At 42.4% G+C, this 22,684-nt stretch overlaps 1 protein-coding gene and 1 long non-coding RNA gene across 3 annotated transcripts in view; one reads left to right on the forward strand and one right to left on the reverse strand.

Annotated features, from left to right (window-relative positions):
• Window positions 1-422: 422 nt before the first annotated feature.
• LOC148000321 (uncharacterized) overlaps window positions 423-22,684 on the forward strand; it is a 76,480-nt gene continuing 54,218 nt past the window's right edge. Inside the window, exon 1 of the long non-coding RNA XR_015641943.1 lies at window positions 423-452. This is a non-coding gene — a long non-coding RNA (uncharacterized LOC148000321). The remainder of the gene's footprint in view (window positions 453-22,684) is intronic.
• On the reverse strand, window positions 11,149-20,863 carry LOC148000322 (sperm motility kinase X-like). Of its 2 annotated transcripts, XM_087591901.1 has the most exons (5): window positions 20,708-20,863; window positions 17,610-17,701; window positions 14,861-16,605; window positions 14,358-14,527; window positions 11,149-11,640 (listed from the first exon to the last, which is right to left on the reverse strand). In XM_087591901.1, exons 3-4 carry the CDS (start codon window positions 16,570-16,572, stop codon window positions 14,491-14,493), a joined length of 1,749 nt encoding a protein of 582 aa, XP_087448027.1. In that variant the 5' UTR covers window positions 16,573-16,605; window positions 17,610-17,701; window positions 20,708-20,863; the 3' UTR covers window positions 11,149-11,640; window positions 14,358-14,490. The 2 variants fall into 2 exon arrangements, with proteins under 2 accessions (XP_087448027.1, XP_087448026.1); XM_087591900.1 differs by lacking the exons at window positions 11,149-11,640; window positions 14,358-14,527 and having other exon boundaries at window positions 14,734-16,605; window positions 20,708-20,765.

Below are 22,684 nucleotides of genomic sequence, written 5' to 3' on the forward strand. Positions count from 1 at the left end.
ATGATATTCTTCTTTTCCACATTACTGAAAAGCCAGTGGTTGGCTGAGTTCAACAATACATTTCAAATGTTTTATATAACAGGCACAAAGATCCTAGGTCAGCTACAAAGGTTGGTAATAAGTTTAAAGACCCCAAAGATAGTACAAGATAATTTTGGCTTCCGATGATTCATCCCCTGTGTAGTGGTCAAGTACTCCTCAGTCACTTTGAGCTGTCTTCAACACAGATGTCGTTTTTTCAGTGAACCTGCACTTACATTAGAAACAAGAGACTTGGTGCTTTTAGAAGCAGAGTCACTGGGAGAAGCTGCACAGGGCCCGCCCCTCTGCACTGGTCCCGCCTTCTTCCTCTCATTGGCTGAGATTCTCAGCGCGTCACTCCGGCGACCAGGTTGTGCCCGCCCTCCCAGCAGAGAGGGAATCAAAGCGCAGGAAAAGGCGCCTGTGTGCAGGTATAGAGATCTAGTCTGGGTCAGGGCTATGGAAGGTGTGGAAACCCTGTTTCCTTGGTTACCTGAGAGGGCGGAGTAACAGCTCTGGTTGACCAGGCAGGTTAGGCAGGTCGGGATTCCCTTGCCAGGGTGATAATCCACCTCGGACCACATAGCTGAGGTAAAGAATGGAGCAGGCTGCTTTAGAGGATCAGGGTCTCTACCTCAGCAGGTCGTGGCGGGAAGGTGGAGGGCTACTCTGCGGGGTTGTACCGCGCCAGGGGAAAGGTTGGTGGCCAGTGCTTGTCCTGCCCGGGTTCACTGAACTTGAGCCCTGCATGGTTGCTTACTGAGGCGGTCCCTTGCCCCAAGGGCTCTGGCACTGGGGCGGACCCCATGCAAACTTTACTAAGCAGGGCGCTGGTGGGGCAGGCCAGGGCCCTCAGGGGTCTCTTCACCCGAGGTAGTGCTCAGCTGGAAGTTCCCTACCCTCAGCCTGCCTGGTCCTTCCCAGCAGGTGATTGAGGGAACTGACAGGTTGAGGGTGTCTCACTTTAAGCCTTGGGCCCATCTCATTCTCACTCAGGTGCTCCAAGTTCCTGCTCTCCTTTCCCTGCCTGTGACACCTGCTGCTGCACTCCACACACCACCCTTCCTGGTTCATGCTCATCTCTGGAGAGGTGGCTGAGATGCTAATATTATAGGGAAACGAACCAGGGAGATTTCCTGTGCCACCTGAAGCCAACATTCATGAAGGGTTGGAGCTCAGGCAGTCAAGAAAAGTGTCTTTTTCCAATCCTGAGAGAGACAAACAAAACAGCAAATCATTCTTCTCTCTGGCTCTGTCTCTATCTGTCTCTCTGTCTCCGTCTCTGTCACTCTGTCTCTCTGTCTCTGCGCGCTCTCTCTCTCTCTCTCACAAACACACACACACACACACACACACACACACACACACACACACACACACACACACACACACACCACAACCCAGACAGACAGAGATCTGCTCCTGCCTGATAGAAGTGTGAGAAAAAAATTGTTGGTTCGTGTTGAATGCCATTTATGTTGAATTCTGGCAAGTATTTCTGTAAGCATCAAATTCATTTTCCATTTCCTCCAGGGTTTGTTTAACAGATTGATTAGGCACATTGATTTGTGTCTTTTCTTCCTGAAGGCCCTTGGATGTTCTACCCTTATGTTAACTTCCACATCTAGTAACCTTATACTAATCCACACCTAGTAATCTTATAGTAATGAAGATGTTGTTATGTAGTTAATTGGTAGGGGATGTCTGTACGTAAAGAGCTTTACAGGTAACTTTTCTGTTGCTCTTTGCTGTCATCCACATTTTTACTAACACATACAGACATTGAGAGACTTTGTGAGAGGACATGAGGGGGATGGGTTTCTCTGATTTAGTTTCCATTAAGATACTTCCCAAACAATAACTTTCATATACAGCATATGTATTTAATAAAGATCTGTTAAGTATCTATTGTGCAAGAGACGCTTTTCAACAGCAGGTGAATATCACCTCTTGGGACAGCCGTCTTCTAGAAGAACTTCAGATCATAAATAAATAGAATATGCCCTTGTCAGATGATGTTATAGGACTTAAGAGAAAAAGCAGGGAAAAGGCAGAGCCAGAAATGAGTTTCAATTGGACTAGATGTCTTTTATACTTTTCAAAAAATATTTTACGCATGCGAGTGTGTGTATCTATGTGTGTGTGTGTGTGTGTGTGTGTGTGTACACCTCGTTGTGAGCATTTGTTCGCATGCACAGTCTAGAGGAGGAGTTCAGGTGTCCTGCTCTATCATTGTCCTGCTGAGTCCTTTGAGATGGTGTCTGAGCTTGAAGCTAGGTTGGCATGCCAGCACCAATATTTTGTCTGCTGCTCTCAAGGCTTGGTTTAGAGGCATATATGTAGTCAGATGTGCTTTTTATGGAGATTTAAACTCAGGTTTATGTTTGCCCAGCAAACACCCATATACACTGACCTAGTTCCCTTAAGGCTGATTGTATATGATTTCTTTTTTTTCCGAATTTGCTCCTTTTTTTATTTATTTTCATTATTCATTTTAATTTTTATTGGGTATTTTTATTTACATTTCTCTTTTTCTTTTCTTTTCTATTTTTTTAAAATGTATTTACATTTCAAATGTTATTCCCTTTCGTGGTTTCCTATCCATAACCCCCATCCCATTCACCCTCCCAGTTCTTTTATAATGTTTTTTCCTCCCCAAACATCTCCCTTTCCTGTCTCCCCGCCCTGAAATTCCACTACAGTGAGAGGTCCAGACTTGGCAGGACAAAGGGTTTCTCCTCCCATTGGTACCCAACAAGGCCATGCTCTGCTACATGAAGCTGGAGCCATGGGTCTGTTCATGTGTACTCTGTGGGTAGTGGATTAGTCCCTAGGAGCTCTGGTTGGTTGGAATTGTTGTTCTTTTGGGCTTTTTGTTTTATGATGGAACATCTTTTGGGTATACGGCCAGGACAGGTATAGCAAGATCCTCAGATAGTCCAATTTTCAATTTTCTGACGAACCTCCAGACTGATTTCCAGAGAGTTTGTACCCATTTGCAATCCACCCAACAAAGGAGGAGTGTTCCTCTTTCCCCACATCCTCGCGACCATCTTCTGTCACCTGAGTTTTTATCTTAGTCATTCTGACTTGTGTGAGATGGATTCTCAGGGTTGTTTCAATTTGCATTCCCTGGATGACTCCAGATGTAAGCTGAACATTTCTTTAGGTGTTTCTCCGACATTCGATATTCCTCACCTGAGAATTCTTTGTTTAGCTCTGTACCCCATTTTTTTCATAGGGTTATCTGACTCACTGGAGTCTAACTTCTTAAGTTCTTTGTATATTTTGGATATTAGCCCTCTATCAGATGTAGGATTGTTAAAGATCTTTTCCCACTCTGTTGGTTAAAATCACACCATGGCATTATATATTATTTGGGACTAATATGAAGGGTATCATTTCCCTAATTTCTTTCTCAGCCTGTTTATCCTTTGAATAGAGGATGGCTACTGATTTGTTTGAGTTAATTTTATATCGAGCCACTTTGCTGTTTGTCAGGCTTAGTAGTTCTCTGGTTCAACTTCTGCGGTCACTTAAGTATACTATCATATCATCTGCGAATAGTGATATTTTGACTTCTTCCTTTCCTCTTTGTATCTCTTTGACCTTCATTTGTTGTCTGATTACTCTGGCTAAGACTTCAAGAACTATATTCAATAAGCAGCAAGAAATTGGGCAGCTTTGTCTACTCCCTGATTTTATTGGGACTGTTTCATGTTTCTCTCCATGTAGTTTGATGTTGGCTACTGTTTGCTGTATATTGCTTTTACTACGTTTAGGTACCGACCTTTATACCAGGACTTTTATTATGAAGGGGTGTTGAATTTTGTCCATTGCTTTCTCAGCATCTACTGAAATGATCATGTGGTTTTTATCTTTGAGGATTTTTTATAAAGTGAATTCTGTTAATGGACTTCCACATATTGAACCATCCCTCTCTTCCTGGGGTGAAGGCTACTTGATCATGACGGTTGTTCATTTTTATGTATTCTTTGATCCTGTTGCGAAAATTTTATTGAGTATTTTTGCATTGATATTCAAAAGGGAAATTGATCTGTAGTTCTCTTTATTTGTTTGGTCTTTCTGTGGTTTAGGTATAAGTAATTGTGACTTCATAGAAGGCGTTTGGTGGTGCTTTCTCCCTTTCTATTTTGTAGAATGGTTTGGAGAGCATTGGTATGAGGTCTTCTATTAAGGTCTGATAGAATTCTGCATTAAACCCATCTTGTGGTGGGCTCTTTTTGATTCACAGACTTAGAATAACTGGTTCTAATTCTTTAGGAGTTATGGGGTAATTTCAGTAGTTTATCTATTCCTTGTTTATCTTTGGTACTTGGTATTTGTCTAGAAAACTGTCCATTTCCTCCAGATTTTTAAGTTTGTTAAATTTGGCCTTTCTTAATAGGATCTGATGATTTTCTTTAATTTCCTCAGATTCTCTTGTTATGTCTCCCGTTTTCTTTCTGATTTTGTTAATTTGGACACACTCTCTGTGCCCTCTGGTTAGTCTGTCTAAGAGCTTATCTATCTTATTGATTTTCTCAGAGAACCAGCTCTTGGTTTTGTTGGTTCTTTGTATAGACCTTTTTGTTTCTACTTGGTTGATTTCAGTCCTGAGAATGATTATTTCCTACCTTCTACTGCTCTTGGTTGCAGTTGCCTTGTTTTGATCTGGAGATTTTAGGTGTGCTGTCAAGCTGCTGATTTGTGCTCTCTCCTGTTTTTTGCTTTTTTCAGGCAATCACAGCTATGAGTTTTCCTCTTTGCACAGCTTCAATGGTGTCCCATCAGATTGGGTATGTTGTACCTTCATTTTCATTTAACTCTAAGGAGTGTTCTAATTTCTTTCTTTATTCCTTCCTTGACTAAGGTATATGTGTGTAGAGCATTGTTCAACTTCCATGTATATGTGGGTGTTCTTTCATTATTATTATTATTGAACATCAGCCTTAGTCTGTGGAATATGATGGATTGCATGGGATTATTTCTATCTTCCTGTATCTGTTGAGGTGTGTTTTATGACCCGTCATATGGTCAGTTTTTGAGAAGATACCATGAGGTGCTGAAAAGAAGGTGACTCTGGAGTCTGACTCCTTGGTCCCTGGTTTCCAACAGGGCTCCTGTCAGGACTGTGGCCCTGTCTGTAGCAGACCTCCTGTGAGGGCCTTCCAACTGGAGGATATTCAAAGGGGCAGAGAAGCTGCTGATATGTTGCGCAGGCTGCAGTAGATCTCCTGGGAGGCCTTCAGACTGTGGCGTCTTCAGAGGAACATTCAAACTGTGTCCTGCGTGAAGCTGTTCTGGGGACACAGATGGAGGGGGGTGACAATGGACTGTGGTTTCTCTTTCCTTGAGGGCAGCCACAGGACAGGGAGGCCTTTTATTGATTTTGGCAACTGCCCTGCATGTCACAGAGACCCTGGGAGGCCTCCAGATTGTGGTGTCAATTACCCAGTTGCCCTGTATAAAGAGGACCTCTTGGGATGCCCTCAACTGTGGTGTCCTGTGTGCATTACATCTCCTGGGATGTCTCAAATTGTGTTGTCAGATGCCCTGGGTGTAGCAGATTTCCTGGGATGCCTCAGCATGCGGTATCAAATGTTCTGAGTGCAGTAGTTCTTCTGATACACTTCAGGATATTACGTCTAATGTTCAGAGTGCAGTGGATCCTCTGCTAAGCCTCAAGATATAGTATGTTCCAGGAAGCAGACTAGCTAGCAGTCTGTCCCTGCAGAAAGGTCGAGGCAGAAAGTCTGTCTGACATTTTCGTTAGTGAAAGTCACTGCTGGTTTATCAGACTCTGTAGGACTAAATTCCTCATGTGAAAAAGGCGTTATTTCAAGGGTGAGGTTACCACTTCCACTGGTGTGATCAAACCATGAGAATCTGAAGATTCAAAATTCTCATCTTCAACAGGGTCCTTCCACACACCCCATTTCAAGTGATAGGATCCCATTCTTTGTCAGTTAATGTCTTTACTGTAACTGCTGAAGCTTGAATTTTCACTCCAATTCAGCCAAACTAAAGAGGACTGAAGTTTGATGTTCTGCAACTCAAGATCTATGACTGCTAAAGAAAACTTCTCTCCAAGGACACACTTAGTAAATTTTACACTGTTTACTTGCATCTGGAGCCATTTAATTTTATCATACACCTCATTCGTTTCCTTCATCCATTTTTCCAGAGATACTAACAGCATCAAGCCAGCAAAATCATTTTCTGTTTTTCCTTCAACTTGTAGAAAATTTTGTATACCTAATCACCAAAGTCATGAACATAATCAAAGGCATTGGCTTCTTTAAGTTTGAAAGACAGTATCAACCACAGATCTTCAATATTTTCTGACCCCCAGAAGAGAGAGTATGTGTGGAGGTTTCAGTAGTTGAAGGAGCTGGTGAATTATTAAACCAACTCCACATTCTTAAAAGTCTCGTATTTACACATCTGCTCCTCTAGAACCATTCCAGGTACCAACTTATGTATTGCTCAGAGTTCTCTAGACTCACAGAATTTATAGGTAGTCTCTGTATAGTAAGGGAACTTGTTGATGACATACAGTCTGTAGTCCAACTCCCCAACCATGGTCAGCAGCAGCTGTGAATGGTGTCCAAGGATATAGCAGTGTCTTAGTCCCACAAGACAGGCAGGCTAAGAAGAGAGAACCTTCCTTATTCCAAAGTCCTTATGTAGGTCTCCAGCAGAAGGTGTCTGGAACTTACTTTGTCCCAGATGACCTTGAACTCTAAGATTGCCTTGCCTTAGTCTCCTGGAATTCATAGGCACTATGCCCCAAGATCTCCATGCCAAGATACACGTCAAATACTTCTATCTCCCAGCCTTAAGATCAGTATCAAAGGTGAACCTTTCAATTCTGAATTGTAGTTCATTCTGGATATAGTCAAGTTGACAACTAGGAATAGCCACAATAGATATGTATGCACTTATTTGTGTGGATGTGTGCATGTTGAGTGTCCATGTAGAGACTATTTTGTTGGGCTTCACATTTTTAAGAGTATTAAAAGTTTTGACTCTCCACTTTCATCATATTGAATTTCATTGTCTTCATTGTAATGTGTTGTAGTGTTCCCTGGTCATACATGCACCTCATCTTGTGAGGTCCGAAATGAAGCTCTTCAGGGTCTCTCCAGTGAGACTCATGGAAACAGTGATCTATGCAGTAGCAAGAGTAATTTAATCTGGCATGCCTGGGTCTTCCCAGGTCAAAGGAGATGACCCTGAGCAGTCTCTGATAGGGAGTTATATACCTTGAAAACTATTGGGACAGAATTCAAACATTGGTAACTAGGCAGGGTATTAATGATGGGGTGAAGTGACATTCAAGCTGACTCGTGATCAGTGGACCATTGTGGACTTTCCAGTTGGCACAGTTGGGAGTCAAGGAGAGGTCTGTGGAGTTACAGGTGGGTTTGTCTGACAGTCTGGCTTATAGATGCTCAGGAAACTAACTACTCCTTGGAAGGGAGGGGTCTGTGTGCATGGAGGTTTGTGGGGAAACTTTCCCACTGGCCTTAGATCGACCCCAACTATGACTCTTTCATTCCCCCATTGTCTTTTACCACAGCTACCATCTTGAAGCTTACAGTCCTCCAGCTTGTATTTTGCCTCCCTATTTGCAGCTACACCTAGTGTTGTCTTAAGATCATTAACTGGACTATATTAACTTAGCAAGGGTCCAGCTAGAGTACCTTCATAACGGGAAATTAAGACACACAGTCCATACAGACATATAGTTAGCAGGGACAATAGACTGAGGACTGAGACTGAGTCAACTTTGACTTGAGGGGGTTGGTGTGCGTTTGAACCTCTATTTTCCTACAGCTAGAGCCAGGTAGTCTCCTTCAGTGGAGGAGCAGGTCCGGCATGTTGTAGTGCACCCAGGTGGTGACTGTGTTCAACAGGATGATGAAATGTCCTTTTCACCTCAGTTTAGGCTCATCTTGGTGAAATCTTAACTTGTGAGGTTTTGGAACCAGGCCTGCTTCATAGAGGGTACATAATTTAGGGCAAACATATTCATGAATCTATTGGGTAGCTCTGACCTTAAATATTAAATTATCATTTTTAAGTTCTGTAATAGCTGTCAACTGTAGGCTAGACACAATGGGGGCTAGAAGGCCATCTATATCTAATATAGGGCAGAGGGAAGGAGCATCATGCAGTCCCCACCAGTCTCCAAGGCTAATTTAATTAAGGTCTCTTTTAGAATTTTATTAATCTTTTTTAACTTTTCTGAACTCTGGGGATGATATGCACAGTGGAGTTTCAAACTAGTCCCCAAGACCTCAGCAAGTCCCTGACTTACCTGAAATACAAAGGCAGTCCCCATTATCTGATCCTATTACATTAAGTGCTCTAAACCTGGGTCAGCTGGCAAGCATTCAAGTTTGTCATTTGTCAGTGACTCTGGATCTTTCTTGGAACAGTTCTTGTTAAAGAGGTGGGTACTGTTACCTTACCTTTAGTCGATCGTCATGAGCCCATTTGATTTCTTTTTCTACATATATCAGCTGTTCTGGGCAGTTTTGCTAGGACAGTGGCCAATCTAGAGATGACTCTTTACTTTAAGGTTGCATCCTAAGCAGCCTTATCAGCCCAGCTGTTATCTCTAGCCATTGGATCTTTTGGCAAGGGTTTCCATGCACATAGCAGTTGTAAATGCCTATCTGGCTGTCCCTGAAGATGTTAACAACCAGTCCTCTTCCCATGATGAGGGCCTGTTTTAATGTTCTTAGTTTGACCATTTGAAATGAAGTGCTTGGAGGAAGACACTGAGTCCAGATTACCTCCATTTGTATTGTCACCACTGCCCCTGCCCTCCTCTGACCCCCATGGATGAAGCTGTTTCTGTCCATAACCCAGGTCTGTTCTGTTTCTGACAAAGGAGTGTTCCTCAAGTCAGGTCAGGTACTGAACACCTGTGCCACAACCTCGTCACATTGATGGAGTGGACAGTCCCAAGTCAGGGTCAGGTGGGAGAGTTGCAAGGTTTAGGAAAACAGGTGGTAGAAAACATCTCAGCCAGGGAAAACTCTGATAATGAAGCCTGTAGGCATTACTGAATCATCAGTCAGAATTGTAGGGGTAGTCATGAGTGTCAATGTAAATTTATTGAAGCTTTGAATTTCTTTTGTCCTAGATCAGGTGGTTTGTTGGCTGGAAGTGGTCTAATTAATTCTTTCTATCGTGATCTGCACTCTTCTACAATCTCCCTGCAACTTAACTTTTCTCTAACATTTGGTACGAACTTAATTGATGAAAGTCAGGGCTATCATATGAGAATTTTGTTTGCTCTCATTTAATATCATATGTGAACCTGTGACAAATTATTATTGAGATATGCTTATAGAGCCTGGTGGCAAATCTGGAGACACTCCCTACCTGTTATTGAATTGAAGCCCTAATCTGGGTGGGTTCCTTGTGGGGCCAGGAGCCATTTGTAAGCTCTGTTGAAAGATACTTTTGCCCACATGGAGCCTCTCCTGTCAGGGATGCTGGATGCTAGTTTTCACTGTGTCAGCAATGAGCAGAAGAGCAGAGAAAAAGGGGTTAAATCCTTGTGACCTTGTGAGCCATGAAACTCTGAACCAATCCTAAAGAAAAAGAGAATTCAACAAGTGTCTGCTGGGCATTAAACTCAGGAGCTCTGGAAGAGCACACAGTTCTCTTCACCTCTGTGCCATCTCTCCAGCCCTAAGGCTGATACTGTCAATAATGAAGGAGCTGGGTGCTGGGCTGAAGTAGGCTTTTGTTGTTTCTAGTGAAGAAGAAGTGTTTAGAAGGTAGGGGTTGGGGAGGAGGGAAAATGTCTGAAACATTTTATCCTCTATTGCTGACACCTTGGGGAGTTAAAAGGTCTCTCTCCTGGTGGCCATTTAACATCAAAAGCAGCCCACTCCAAGTTTCATTAAGTGGTCCTTAGTCCTAAATTCTTGAAAATGACTCAGAATAAGGTTAAGATGAGAAACCAATTGGTCCCATGTCCAAAATTTTCATCAGTCCAAGTCCAAAGCATGAAAGCAAGAATGCAACAAAAGAACAATTAACACACAGACCAAGTGTCCCTTTTCAACGGCGAAGTACTCGGACCAACCCATCTCTGCCATGGATGGGATAACTCAGGCTATCTGCTCCTGCCAGAAGTGAGATGCACACAGGTTCTGGTGACTTTGCTGCCCTACACTGGATCAAAGTTCTCTGACATTGCTGGCCTCTTGCCAGATCAAAGTACTGTTACCTAGCCTCTGTGAGCCCTCCTGATGCTTGCAAGCAAGAAAAGAGCCAAAACCAGAACACAATGAAGCTAGATAGAGAGAGCACAGAGAAGTCAACCTCAGTACATAGCTGTAACTGCCACTACTCCCTTTCACCACTCTCCCATGGGTCCCACAGAAGAAGCAAGTTTCCAGTTGAATACACCAATGTGAGGTCCAAACTGAACCGATTCCAGGACCTCTTGATTGAGATTCATGGAGACAAGTCATCTATACAATAGCAAGAGGAGTTCATTCTGTCTTATTGAGGCCTTCCCACTTAAAGGGAGGTGACCCTGAATAGACTTTGACAGGGAGTTATATACCTTTCTAACAATTGCTGCAGAATTCAAACAGTTGGTAAATAGGCAGGGTATTATTGATGGGCGAAGTGACCTCCTACTGACTAGTGATCAGTGAACCATTCCTGCTTTCCCAGAGGGGAAGGAGAAGTGAGTTGGAAATCACAGGTAGCTTTGTTTAACAGTTTGGCTGGCAGTTCTGTGGGAACTGACTATTCCCTGGAAGGGAGGGGTCATTGTGCTTGAAGGTTAGCAGTGGAACTTTTCCACTGGTCTTCAATTGACCCACAACTCTGGCTCTTTGAAGAGTGAGTCTTTCCCACAGGCAGTGGTCTTTGTTGTAGTAGAATCAAAGATGGGGGGGAATATAGAAAGGAGGCAAAAGAAGAAAATAAATAATTTAGGTTAAATAAAAGTGGCAAGAAACCATTAGCCAGAAAAAGAATTTTAAGATTGGGAAGAGAAAATATCAAAAGGTAAAAATAGAAAGTACCATGTTGTCAAATGCATAGTAGTCAGTCTTGAACAAATATATACACAAGCAACAAATATGGGCTCTGCAGGTATACTTATATTTGTGGATACACAAGATATGTAAAAATATATAACAAATTTAATCACGTAAAGGAGTCCATCAACTTAAGAGTGAAGGCATGAGAAATGTTTGATATAGGATAGCTGGGAGAGTTTGGAGAGGAGGTACAAAAGAGGGAGGTGATGTCACTGTTTCAATTAAAACATTAAAATATTAAATAAATACAAATGTATGAACAAAATTATATACAAATAAGAGGAATAAAAAAACAAACCTTACAATCTTCAAAAGAAAACACACAGAAAAAAAAAGCCCCATGAAATCTATATCTCAGAGCATCTTCCTTTCATCTGCCCTCCTAGCGGAAGGAGCAGGATGTTGAAGACCCTTTAGTTATACATGGATTTTAGTCCAGGTGAGTCCCAAATGGTCCAAGTGTCCACTCATCAGGCCACTCATTGTGTCCAGTCCGTTGTCCAGCAGGATCAAAAGTCCTTGGCTGTCTGGACTGCATAAAGAAAACTGGAGTTAAACAAGAGGAAGAAAAAAATATTCATCACTAGCAAACCCTAGTAGGTTTTTTGCCACGGGACTTAGGTTTATGTTCACTGGCCAAGAAATAGACAGACATGACTATAAAATTTAGACACTCCATAGTTGGAAAACTCTAGATAGATCTATAAAGAGTTAATGTGTGCATGATGCATACATTACCTCAGAGTTACAAGTCTCTCTCTCTCCCTTTCTCTCTCTGTCTCTCTCTGTCTGTCTGTCCCTCTGTGTGTGTGTGTGTGCGTGTGTGCGTGCGTGTGTCTGTTTGTGTGTTGGTGTCTGTCTGTTTGTCCTCATACCTGAAGGCCAGGAATAATCATCAAATGCTATTTTACATCAATATTGAGACAGAGTAATATGTCAGTAATCTCAGCTCATCAATCTGCCACACCTGCCTCTGTTAAGCTCAAGGCCTAAGATGACACCATGATTCTTCATTGTCTGATTTCCAGAGTCCTTTTGTTGCACTGTGACACTTTACCCAACATCCATCTCCCCAGATGCAGAGACCAGATCTGCCAGGTAAAAATATTTAGAATGTCCTTTTTCTGACAGGATTGCACTCAGCCTGGTACTTCCTCTTGCCTATACTGGCCTTGAAGTTGTGTTACTTGACAGGGTAGAGTGGCTCAGAACTGAAACTTCTACATTGCAGAATTAGAGACAGGAAGAAGAGGATCGTGCTCAAGGTAATCTTTAGCTACAAGGTGGCCTGTTGGGATTTAAGAGACCTTGATGAAAACAGAAATGTTCACAGCATAGCATTACACTAAAGGAGGAACAGAGGCAGCAAGATCAAGAGGAAGACAAAGGTAGCCTGGGCTTTCATTCTATCCCGAGTGGTATTCTCTCTGAATTTTAGGTTTGACTGTGTGAACACTAAAACCAGCATAGCAACACTATTCCAAAATAGGAAAAAAAAAACAAATGTCAGAAAAAAATGAAAGTATGCTTAATTTACATAAACATATCAGAAAATAAGAACCAATTTCTTCTGTCTATTGTACATGGAATATGTTCCCTTAGCATACACCTGTGAGTCTGTTAGAATTAAGAGTGATATATTAAGGATTTTTATTGGAGTGGTTAGTGTTTTTCATCTGTTGGTTTTTAATTTTGTGAATCTATTTCCATCAATTGGGATTTTATATTTGATGTTTCTATTTTGTGTTTTCCACTTAAGGCCATCCTGAGGGGTACATGGCTCTCTAGGTGTCCAGTATAAGAAACATGCATTGAGACCAACCTGAATGGAAGTAGTTTATGTAAAAGTAAAGACAGACACACTGACAGAGATATAGACTCCAGGGCTTCTAATATCAGGGTATGGATGACAAGGAATCATCAGGGTGTGAGGCCAACTCTTAAAACCTAGGCTGGCCAGTGTCTGTGAGAGGTTTTCCTTGGTTTTGTCTGAGTAGCTAACCTGGTTCAGTGCTAGAGGCCAGCAAAGAACCCCTTTAATGAACTTTCCCAAACTTGTGCATTGTGGGTTCAGATACACGAGTTCATATAATGCTCTTCTTGCTCCAGAGTGGAATATGATATGCTTTCCCACTCAAATTAGAGAGGAAAAGGTTGTCTGTCCTAAGAGAATTTCCTGTAGCTCAGGGGATAAAGCACATGAGAAATATGTATGTGATCACAATGGTGGAGAACTATAGGGACATGCTGTTAAACTCAGCACATATCACTGCAGGATTACTATGCCAGGATCCTTGATGTCCTTTGAACAAATTAAGAGAGACATTGGGTCAGAGGGACCCTCCATGTCAGTCATATGGTATTCTGTACACCTCATGCTGTGGAAGATGTTGATACAGTCTAGTTAAAAAGAACACAGGAGATGATATCTTAACAAATGTAACAGTAGGAGGGACAGGGAAAGCTTCCCAGAAGCTCTCACAAAGGAATTGCAAGGCTGTTTAACTGGGCATAAAAAAGCAGTGTGCAAATTCTCAGGTTAATGGAAGCAGCCTGGGTATATTTATCCAGTGGGATGCATACTCCAGTGGAGGCCGGAAGCTGTCATGAGCTAGGGCCACACCAGTTTGCTTCTCCATCATTAAGTTATTCTTTTGACTCTGCTCATAACACCTGTCCCTCCTCCTTCGAGGAGGCTGTGACACAGGTAGGAATCCAGTTAGACATTTGAAAGTTGGCCTTGAGGGAGCAAACATAGAGAGGTGAGTAATTACAGGGCAGAACTGGTGAGAGCGAGGGCACAGCTGCCTTGGGAGTCACTCCACAGTATGGGTTTTGTAAGCTTTACCCTGAGTTGGGTGTGAGGACTTAAGCAATATAAACTGTGATATCATTTGCAGGGCAGTGGGGATGGGTGAGGGTCTGGTCAAAGTTTGACAGGAGAATTCCCTTCAGAGGAGACATAGAGGTCTCATATTCCACCTGGGAACCCATTTTAGCTCAGGTCTGATGGGCTGACTAGGGAGACTTTTCTGAGAAGTCTACTTCATGATGAAGACCATGTTCTCTGCAAGAAACAGGAAGCAAAGAACAGTACAGTCCCACAGATCAATCTCTGATGTTTACCTCTGCTAGAAGAGAGGGCAGAGGGCTACTGATCCACTGACACTTTTAGGCACTGTTCTACTTCATCCCTCCCTTCTGAGCAAGACACAGTGAAAAGGCAGGCCTTCCTGCCTGGGGCTTTACCTGGAGAGACCTTGCTGTGGTGTGGACAGCTCTTCCTCTGGAGAAGGGGCCTGCAAGCACACAGGCACCTGGACGTCTGGCCTGGCTCCTCTGAGACTGTATAATTTCAGCCAGGCCAACCCCCACCACTGGCTTAAAAGCCAGGGAGCTGAGGCTGCTGTTCTTCAGGACTTGAAAAGAAAAAGACAGAAAAGAGGCTCTTGGTGTCTGAAAAACAGAGAACTTCCTGTGCTTTCCATAAAGAGTCATAGCACCCCACTGGTTGTCTTAGGACTCTCTGCCCCATTTGGGCATGCCCCCACCTCCCTCTCGTCCTGCTTTAATCAGTGTCTCTGATTCCCCTTATGACTCACAAAGCATCAGATCACCCTTCAGGGGTTTCTATGGACTTAATCTTTCTGAAGTTACAGTTTGTCAAGTTTCTGTGTGCCTCAAGGACCATCCTCATTTGTCACAAAGGACAGGAGGGAATATGGATGAAATGAATGAGGACATGCACCCACCTGGTTCTGTGGGTGACACAATGTTCTCCTCTCTTCCTGAGAGCCAAGTTATTGCAGGAGACTTGATTTTCTGATGGTGGTGGCAGACAGCAGCACAGGTTTCGAAGGCTTCTACTAATTGTCTTTTTAAACCCCTTCCAGTGGTGACGCCATCCCCGACGGGAAGCTGGGCAAGGAACTTGTGGCTGGCCACTAGTGACGGTATCTTCATGAACCATGGCCTCTTCCTTGATGAAGGTGTTTTTGTCCACGAGTGTCTCTCTCTGCCAGGTATCTCCAGAGCAGCCTGCAAGGCTTATCCCCTTAGGTGTCTGCAGTGATGCACAGAAATCATGTGGCGGTATGAAGGAGGACACATTCCGGTCTGCTGTAGTGGAATAGGTGTATTGAAGTCGAGGTGACTGGATATGTTCAGTTAGACTACAAGACAACACAGTCTTGGAGTCTGAGAATGTCTTCCTGATTTGCAGCCTGTTATCCCTGAATTCTTCAGCTATAGGATAGTCCAGGAGATCGAGCTGGAGGGTGTTGGTCCTTGTTTGCTGGTAGCCTACAGCATGCCTTCTGACAACCTTCCTGGAATTCTTCCTATCCTCCTTCTCCCGAATATTGGATGAATGTGAGGACAAGGTGAAGGAGGAGAGAAGAGGTCCCTTTCTCTTAAGAAAACGAGGGAAGGAGTGAAGATCTTCTAGACCTGACTCCACTTGGTGGTGTGTGCAGACTTTCGTGAGTGGCTTATGCTGTTGAATCAAGTATGTTGCCAGCACCTCATTGATATTTTGGTCTATCAGAGACTCAGTGCTTTTCTCAGGTGTATGCCTCATGACTCTCATGGCTTTGATGGTGCTAGGGCTTGGTGTTCCTGTGAACGTCTGTATGGATGTCGGTGGTGAGTAGGCCTGGCTGTCTTTGATCATGGGGCGCATCATAATTTGCTGGATGCTGGGCCTCCTGCTGGGATTTATCATCAGCATTTCCACTATAACATTGAAAATATCGTTGGCAACGTGAGGCGGAATGCTGAAATTGGCTGAACTGATTTGTCTCCTCACCTCTGCAAATGACTTGCCTAGGAAAGGCAAGTGCCCAGTCACCATGAAGAAGAGGAGGACACCTACACTCCATACGTCAAATGGGCGGCCCTCATATTCCTCAGCTTCAAAGAATTCTGGCGCACAGTATGGCAGCGTGCCACAGAAATCAATCAGCTTCTGCCCAGGAAGTGTTTTAGCAGCTAGGCCAAAATCACAGAGCTTGGCATTCGACCTTCCGTCTATCAAAATGTTGTTGGCCTTTATGTCTCGGTGGACAATATTATTGTCATGGCAGAATTGTACTGCCTCTAATATCTGTCTAAACATTCTTCGGGCCTCCCACGACTTTAAATATCCACATTCCCGGATTCGGTCCAGTAGGTCTCCCTGAGAGGCATGCTCCATGACCAGGTGGGTGGCCTCTCTTGTCTGGACCACTTCGACCACCTTGATGATATGAGGATGGCCCAGGGACTTTAGAATGTCAACTTCCCTGCTCATCACTGAGGAGCACTTCTCGGTGTTCTTGAGAACTTTTATAGCTACACAGGTGAGGGTTGGGACGTGGTAGGCCATTTTTACGACTGAAAATCGTCCCCTTCCCAGGGTTCTTATGATCTTATAGTCAGTGGTAAAGTTCTCGATAGAGTCTCGGCTCTCTGGGTCCTGCTCCATGATCAGGCCCTCCTTTAAATGGCTAGAAGCAAACTTGCAATGAGAAATAAAACAGTCATTTAAAAACAGGCCCCAGAACATGTTGATACGCTCAAATTCCTACATTAAAGAGATGAGAAAAAAAGCTCAGAAAAACATCAGACAATCTAGACATGTACTTTACATATTGGGAAGGGAAGGACAAGGACCTACTGCAAAGGAGCAGATGCAAAATATGACATAGAGGCGGTTGTCAGGGACCAACTGCAAACTGAGAGAATCCTAGACACTAAAAGCCACTAAATTGGAAAAGCTCACCATCCTCTCTCCTGATCTCAGCATTCTCTTTGAGTAGAGGCATCTAGAATATCAGCTTCAAGAGAAGGTGTAAAGAGAACAGATCCCCGAAAACCTATACTGTGCAGGATGGCGATCTGCGTCTGGAGTTCCCAAATTTGGCTACTCAGGCAGAGGACCTGTAGATGGTTCTCAGAACACAGGTGCCCACAGCTACCCTAACTCCAGCTCCAGGGGTTACTACACCTCTCGACTCTAAGCACACATATACAGCACACTCACAGGTGGTATACACCACTTAAAATAGTGATACAAGTCTTTCTATATAATTTTATTAGTATGAGCTGTCAGGTTAGCAAAGGAATCAGATTTCGGGGAAGTGGAACTATAGACAGGTATAGAGAGATTTTATTTTCTTACACAACTGAGTTATGCTATGTGAATATGTTATTGTATCAATCTTAGGGATGGTGTGAGAGACTCACAACCCCTGTAACTCCAGACCCAGAAAACCTGACTCCCTCTTCTGACCTCCACAGAATACATCTGGGATATGGTACTCAAGGCTTATGAGGATGCAAATTTGTCATACATATGAAGTGAAAAAATAGAATACTCTAACATAGCAAACATAATTTAATAAAATGTGAAATAGAAGATAATAAAAAGCATGGAAATGTAAATGCATAACTCAAGCCAGCAAATACAGAAACCAAAGTCAAAAAGAGCAAGTTGAAGTGTCCAAAGTTGGAGAAACTCACTATGTCAGGGTCCAACAGCTCCTGAATGTCCAAGTCTAATTTCTGTGTCTTCAAACTCTAATTTCTTTCCAGCCAAGCAACAGCTTCTGTACCTGTAAGGACAGAATGCAGCCTCAATCAGAGCTGTAAGTAGACAGGTGTCTATCCATTGTCACAGGGTTCCTTGGGAGGTTAGAGCAAAGAGCAGTCAACACTGTGGCTAGGCACGGTCCATTCCTTCTCCTCTGCTTCTGTCTCCATGGACAGGAAGGCTAGTCTTGGTCATTGGAGCACTAGAGGGCAGGTTTGACTCAAGAGTCTGTCCCCAGTGTTACCCAGTGACCCATTTCTTCCTACTTGTACCCCTGCCCAAGGACCATAATTAACCCCAAATTACACCACCTAATGGGAACAATGTTCAAACACTTAACACTCCATCTTTAACAAGGACACTTTTGTCATTAATAATCAAACAAGGAATCCTGAGAATGACAATGGACGCCAGAGCTTTGGCACTCCAGTTTTTAATGGATTCTGATATTCAATGGCAAGTTGATGGACATTGTCTTGCTTTTCACATGGACCCCAGACTTCATAAGTTTGTAATAATTCATGTCCATATTCAATGTATTCTATTTACTTTTTGAACTCCAACAAGTGGTTGCTATAGGATTGTAAGTCCTGACTACCTTGATTGTTGTGACAAAATGCTATTACTCATTGCACCCCTGGGCATGAGACTACCATTTTGGGGGCTGAGAGGAATATGACACCATTAATCCCATATTGCCTGCCCTCAGGCTTGAGACTTCTGAACAAACCTCAAGATCTAGAAACAGTGAGCTGATATGTTCCAAATGATCAAGTAAACACCCCTAAGCCAGGAACCTAAAAACAACTGATGTAGTAGATGGTGCCTTATTCTGGAACTCTGGGTCCTTCTGCTCTCAAACAAAATGCCTTCTGTTTGACCTTCAAAACAACAGAAGTTGATTACTTGTGCATCAGGATGTTAGCAAGGCAAGGACAAGTACCCAACAAATTAATTATGTACCAAGGCTGCTTTCTAATTCTAACTGGCCCTGTGTATGTATTCCCAGAGGGTCAAGAAAAAGTATGAGATCAGTGTATCTTTGGTGCAGGTGACATGTTGTGCCCTGTAGCAGTTTCCTGTGTATCCACATCTTACTGCTGTTGAATTGGGGTTGAAAGTTGAAGTAGGAATTGGCACAAAACAGTCCGATAAGAAAAATCTAGACTTGGGTAAGCTACCTGGACCCAGAGTGATGAGAGTTCCTCAGGGTCCTCTGACAGACATAGGACAAAGTTAAAGTCAGGATAGTCTCATAATGATGATCCCATGTTAATTATAAAATTTGTTAAAGTGGAGGAGGAAGATCATCACTTCAAGTAATCTTTGGCTACTCAGAAATGATGATTCCAGCCTGTGGTCCAGGAGCGTCTGTCTCATGGAACAAAAACAAACATGCGAAATGAAAGAAAGAAGTGGCTGCTATGTATTTTTTGCTTGATCTATGTTCCCAAAGCTCTAGAAAGTAACTTTAGACCCATTGGGCTTACACATGAGATTATGACATTAATGACAGAGGTGCAAGGGCTTTTGTGAGCCATTTGCATGTGTTTGAATGTATGCTGCTATCCCCTCTCACCACAACTCATCAGTTTTACACATTAGAGGAATCTGACAGGACTCACTAAGAACCAACTCCATGACAGATGCCAAAGGAAATGGACTGCAGTTTAGCAGAGGTCAAGGAAGGACATTCCCTCTTGAAATGTTCATAGTCATATAGAAACACCACATGTGTACACATTGCACACAAAGCATTTCCTAGCAATGCTAACAAGCTAAACCTTCAAACAATGAAACAGAGGTACAGGTATGGTCCAGCCATGGGCTTCAAAGTCCTACTTGTTAGGTCTCTAATCAGATGTTAGATTTTTGAATGTCCCAGGGAATACAACCCTCCTTCCTCAGCAATGTCATGGAAAGCAAAAAGGATCCTGAAAGGCTCTTTGTTGCTTGACTATGAAGGTTCTGTTCTGCACTCCCATTCCACTAGCAGATAAAAACTATAGGAATGGTGGAAGTAGTTTTATTCAAGCCTAGGTTTGGAAATTTGGAGAGGCACATTGTCAATATAAAATTCCCTCTCTTTCTCTAAATGTTGTTTGAGTGAGTCCAGTGGAATGCTGGGCAGACCATTCCAGCACTATGCACTTTTTTTCCTGGACGTGTACTTTAAGCTGTTTTGCCAGCAAGACTCAAAGGCCCATGCTTGTTCCTTTGCTTCAAGTTCATTATTGGCCCGACCTCCTGTGCCTGGTACCACACTAGCTTCAGAGTCACATTTGTTCTCCTGAAGATAGAAGATAGCAATTCAATGGAATGACAGCTGCCAACAGAATGACCCAGGTAAATGAAGGGTCATAGTATCATATGTCTCACTTTGGAAAGTTCTTCTTGGCAGTATAAAACTGGATCTTCTTAGACTTATATCTATTCTGTCCTTGAATTCTATTCATCTACCTACTTTCATAGTTATCGTCAAAAAATTAGGATCTAAGCATTGCCTTGTAGCTTGCATAGGGTCATGAGTTTGCACTGCAAGGAAGATCCCAAGTTAACCCGCTAGGGGGAGGCTTCCTGCTAGATCACAGAGACCTGTTGGTGCCTTTTCTTAATAGACCACCCAATGTAGCCTACCAGTCCTCTGAATAGGAGAACTTGAACAATTGGGCCAGTACTTGGAAAGAAAGGGAACAAACTAAAAGGGAAAAACTGAGGAACCTGAAAGGGACTAGCCAGGGAAAGTGTGATCATGGGAATATGGTCAAAGTTCTTTATGTACATGTCTGGAAATGCCATTAGGAGATTTTTCGTGCTGTTTTGTTATCATAAACTATTGTTCAAAATTAGTTCATGGAATAAATACATGTAAAATATGACAATGCAAAATCGGGTGATAAATCAAATCAACAAAGAAAAATTCTCCTATTCAATATTCAAACAAAAATATACAGGAACAGAGACTTAGTTTAAATACAGAAAACAAACAAGTCTAAAGTGAGACATAGGAATATAGAGGAAAACTCACTGTGTTCAGATTCAACAATTCATGAATATCCAAGTTCAGTGGCTAACTGAATAAATGCAATTGCTGTCCAACCAACCAACCAACCAACCAACCATCCAACCAACCAGCCAACCAACTAACCCAGCCACCAACCAACAGCTAATGCCCTGTACAGACAGGATGTGTTTTCAGTAACTAAGGAAGTAAATGACCTCACAATGGTTCCTTTTGAGGTCAGAGCTGAAATGGACCAATGAGGGTTGGGCACAGTCCACTTGTTTTCTTTATTTTCTGTCCTCCAGACAGGAAAGAATTAAGGTCAGTGAGGCAGTAGAGACTTGAGGAAGATGGTTACACCCAGTTAGCAGTCCCTATATCTCCTATGACCTACTTCTTTCTGCTAGGTTATGTTTTTCAGATTTTCTACAACCTCAGAAAACAGGGTCACATGCCAGAGACCAATGTTCAAGCACAGGATCCTCTCTTGATAGTAGATATCCAAACCCCAATAAAGCCTCTTTCTACTTTAAAAATAATGAGTGGTATCATATGAATTATAATAAGCGATTCACAACTGATATCCAACACTGGTTTATGGACAGTGTATTAGTTTGCTTTATTGTTTGTAATATTATACAGTTACGTACTTATGTGGAGCCATGACCTTATACCCAATGTCATCAATCAATTAAAAGGTTCCATGACCTTACCTAAACTCAATTCAGTTTTTTCTCAAATTACTCCAGCTTGCATTTAATATGACACAAGCTAAAGGGCACACAGAAACATTCATATATTAGTCAATGGATAACATGGTTCATTTTTTCACTTAGACCCTAACATTCTGTAACAACTGTTGGTTTGTGGAAGCTATCCCATCTGCACTTGAGAAAAGTAGATCATTTTCTTGGACTCACATAAGAACAAAATGTTAACTTCTCACTGACCCTGGCATACTTTGACCAAACTGCACTGTGACTACCATCCCTAGGGGTGAGACTTTCCCATGTTTTTCCCATAGAGTCTTCATCCAGTTTCTCACCAGACAGAAAGCTAGGATTGATAGTTTCTAAATGATAGAGAAAATAACTGATCAATAGTCATCTTAGAATCCTCAACCCCGAAGGCAGAGGCACACATGGTTTGTTAAACAAAACAAGATTTTCTTCGCCAAGATTTGATAAATAGAGCAAAAGTTCTCAACCAAACACCAACCAAAACTGTGAAGACATAAATGAAGATTTAGTGAACATTTCCAGGCTAAAGCAACTGCTCATGTCTTCCCTGAGCAGGTTTGGGCCAGTGGAGCTCCCTTGACCCCTTTTGTGATCTTAGCTCTGTATTGTGTTTTGAACACTTCTGGATTTAAAATCCTGGTACAGTTTGTGTCTACCTCATTCCAAGTTCTTACTGGAAATGACAATGGAGATGTTAGTGTATTTGCTTGTATCAAACAAATGAGGAAGGACATTTTCCCTTGTCTTAATGCCTTTAATATTTGAACAAAATATATTATTTTTAAAAATGTTAATATTATCATCATTATTTTAAATAACATGTACATGTCTGTGCTTGTAGTTGTATGCAGACATGACTAGAGTTGGTGGTGGAAGCCACAGGTTTTACGTGTTTGTAGATCTGGAGTTAGAGTTGGTTGTGAGACACACAGCATGGCTTCTGGCCACTGAACTCAACTCCTGTGCACAAGCAGTGCCTTCTGTCAACCTGAGCTGTGTTCCAGTCTTAATTTCAATCTTTTTATGATTGCAGTCATGGTATTCATTGTATATTAATGTTCCCCTTCTTGTCTACCGCATATTTCTTTTGTAGAAAATTATTTTATTTCTAATATCTGGTAAATTTTATGAATAGGAGAAATAAACATTTTTCTGTTTTATTTTACAAATTTAATATTCATCAGAAAGTATATTATATTTTTGTAGGTCTTCAAAGAAAACTTCCAATGAAAAGGACAAAGTATGAAAAAATTTATTCAAT

This window comes from Rattus norvegicus, chromosome 17 (genome assembly GCF_021556685.1).
Source record: "Rattus norvegicus strain SHRSP/BbbUtx chromosome 17, alternate assembly SHRSP_T2T, whole genome shotgun sequence".
NCBI classification, from domain to species: Eukaryota; Metazoa; Chordata; class Mammalia; order Rodentia; family Muridae; genus Rattus; species Rattus norvegicus.

Bases quoted from the DNA above. Each gene is read 5' to 3' on its own strand.
- LOC148000322 (XM_087591900.1), bottom strand. From the start codon at position 16,572: ATGGAGCAGGACCCAGAGAGCCGAGACTCTATCGAGAACTTTACCACT.